General features: G+C 39.8%; 1 protein-coding gene across 1 annotated transcript in view; it reads right to left on the bottom strand.

Moving 5' to 3' along the window:
- Window positions 1–1380, bottom strand: part of LOC106526166 (rap guanine nucleotide exchange factor 4) — a 32698-nt gene that overhangs the window by 7278 nt on the left and 24040 nt on the right. Inside the window, exons 11-13 of the mRNA XM_014020678.1 lie at window positions 1028–1088; window positions 703–779; window positions 77–223 (exon numbers count right to left, since the gene is read on the bottom strand). Coding sequence (XP_013876132.1) covers window positions 77–223; window positions 703–779; window positions 1028–1088 — 285 coding nt within the window. The remainder of the gene's footprint in view (window positions 1–76; window positions 224–702; window positions 780–1027; window positions 1089–1380) is intronic.

Below are 1380 nucleotides of genomic sequence, written 5' to 3'. Positions count from 1 at the left end.
GTGTGTGTGTGTGTGTGTGTGTGTGTGTGTGTGTGTGTGTGTTTTTACCAAAATAAACCACAAACATTAGACTCACCCTGAGTATCCTGTTGAAGTCCTCCTTATCCACACGCAGGAAGTGGCAGTTGTCCTCTCTCAGGACGATGGAGGCAGCACGAGGTGAATCTGTAACCAAGGCTAACTTCCCAAAGTCATCGCCCTCGTGAAGTGTGCAGACTACACCCTAAACACACACACATTCATGCAAACGCAGACAAGCACCCACCGAGATTAAAATTAGCTCAGACACAAAGCCAGTTTGAAAGTCATCAGAAGCCTCGGAGAAAACCAGACAGAGCTGAATCATTTGTGCCAGTCCGAGCGCATTTGTGTGAACAAATGTGTGCGAGGCATTTGTTTGTGCTCTGGTTGTGTGGTGTGATTTTAGTGCATGCATGCAGTCCCTTTAGCCAGTTAATCATTGTGATGATGAGTCATGTCGAGCTGAGCTGAGTTTGCCAAACTCCACTGCTGGTGTTTCCCATCCCCACAGGGAGCTTGATGCTAGTCTGCTCCGTGCAGACATGAGTTACAAATCTGAATCCATTACGTACAGATGGAATATCTTCAAATGAAGCAGAAAACTATAGAAATGCTCAGATGTCACAACCAAACAAAAACAGAACAGTGAGTGGGTGTATGCATTCAGGCACATCTGTTCACCTTTCCATAAATAACCACATTAACGGAGCCCTTCTGGATGATGTACCAAGATGTGCCCTCCTCTCCTTGGTTAAACACTGAGAAAAAAAAAAACAAGCAGAAAAAACAATCACCCACATAATTTACACTAACATTATTAACTTCAGAACTTGTCTGAAAATTATGATTTTAAGTTTTCTGCAGCATTTAAATGACCTGTGATTTAAACGTTTGTTGTCCAAAAATATCAATAACTGGAAATTATTATCCTGAAATTATTCTAACAATTGCCACCAATTTAACTAAGTACTTTTTTTTAATCTGTCAGGAATGAATAAAAACTCACACACAGTTCCAGCCTTCGCATGCGACTCAAAGATCACCACGCTCGCCAGTTCCCGCTTTACCTGCAAACCAAAACACAGCTTCAGACTTGGGCTGAACAATATTAGGGGAAAAAAACTTCATTGCAAAAATAATTTCCGTATGTGGCAATAACTTCACTATTTGCTATAATCCCACATTTCATAATGTTCCCAACATGCWTTTTTTGTCACTTCAGTAGAAAACGAAACCAAATATTGTTTATTTAGTTTATTTATTTCTTCATTATCAGTGACTTTTTTAAGTGAAGGGAAAATAGAGACAGAGAGAAAAACAGAGAGAGAAGTAATTAGAAAGATAGAAAGATTGAAATAG

Source organism: Austrofundulus limnaeus, unplaced genomic scaffold (genome assembly GCF_001266775.1).
Source record: "Austrofundulus limnaeus strain Quisiro unplaced genomic scaffold, Austrofundulus_limnaeus-1.0 Scaffold3, whole genome shotgun sequence".
NCBI lineage: Eukaryota > Metazoa > Chordata > Actinopteri > Cyprinodontiformes > Rivulidae > Austrofundulus > Austrofundulus limnaeus.
The sequence above is the reverse complement of the archived record's forward strand: the minus strand, read 5'-3'. Positions and strand labels throughout refer to the sequence as shown.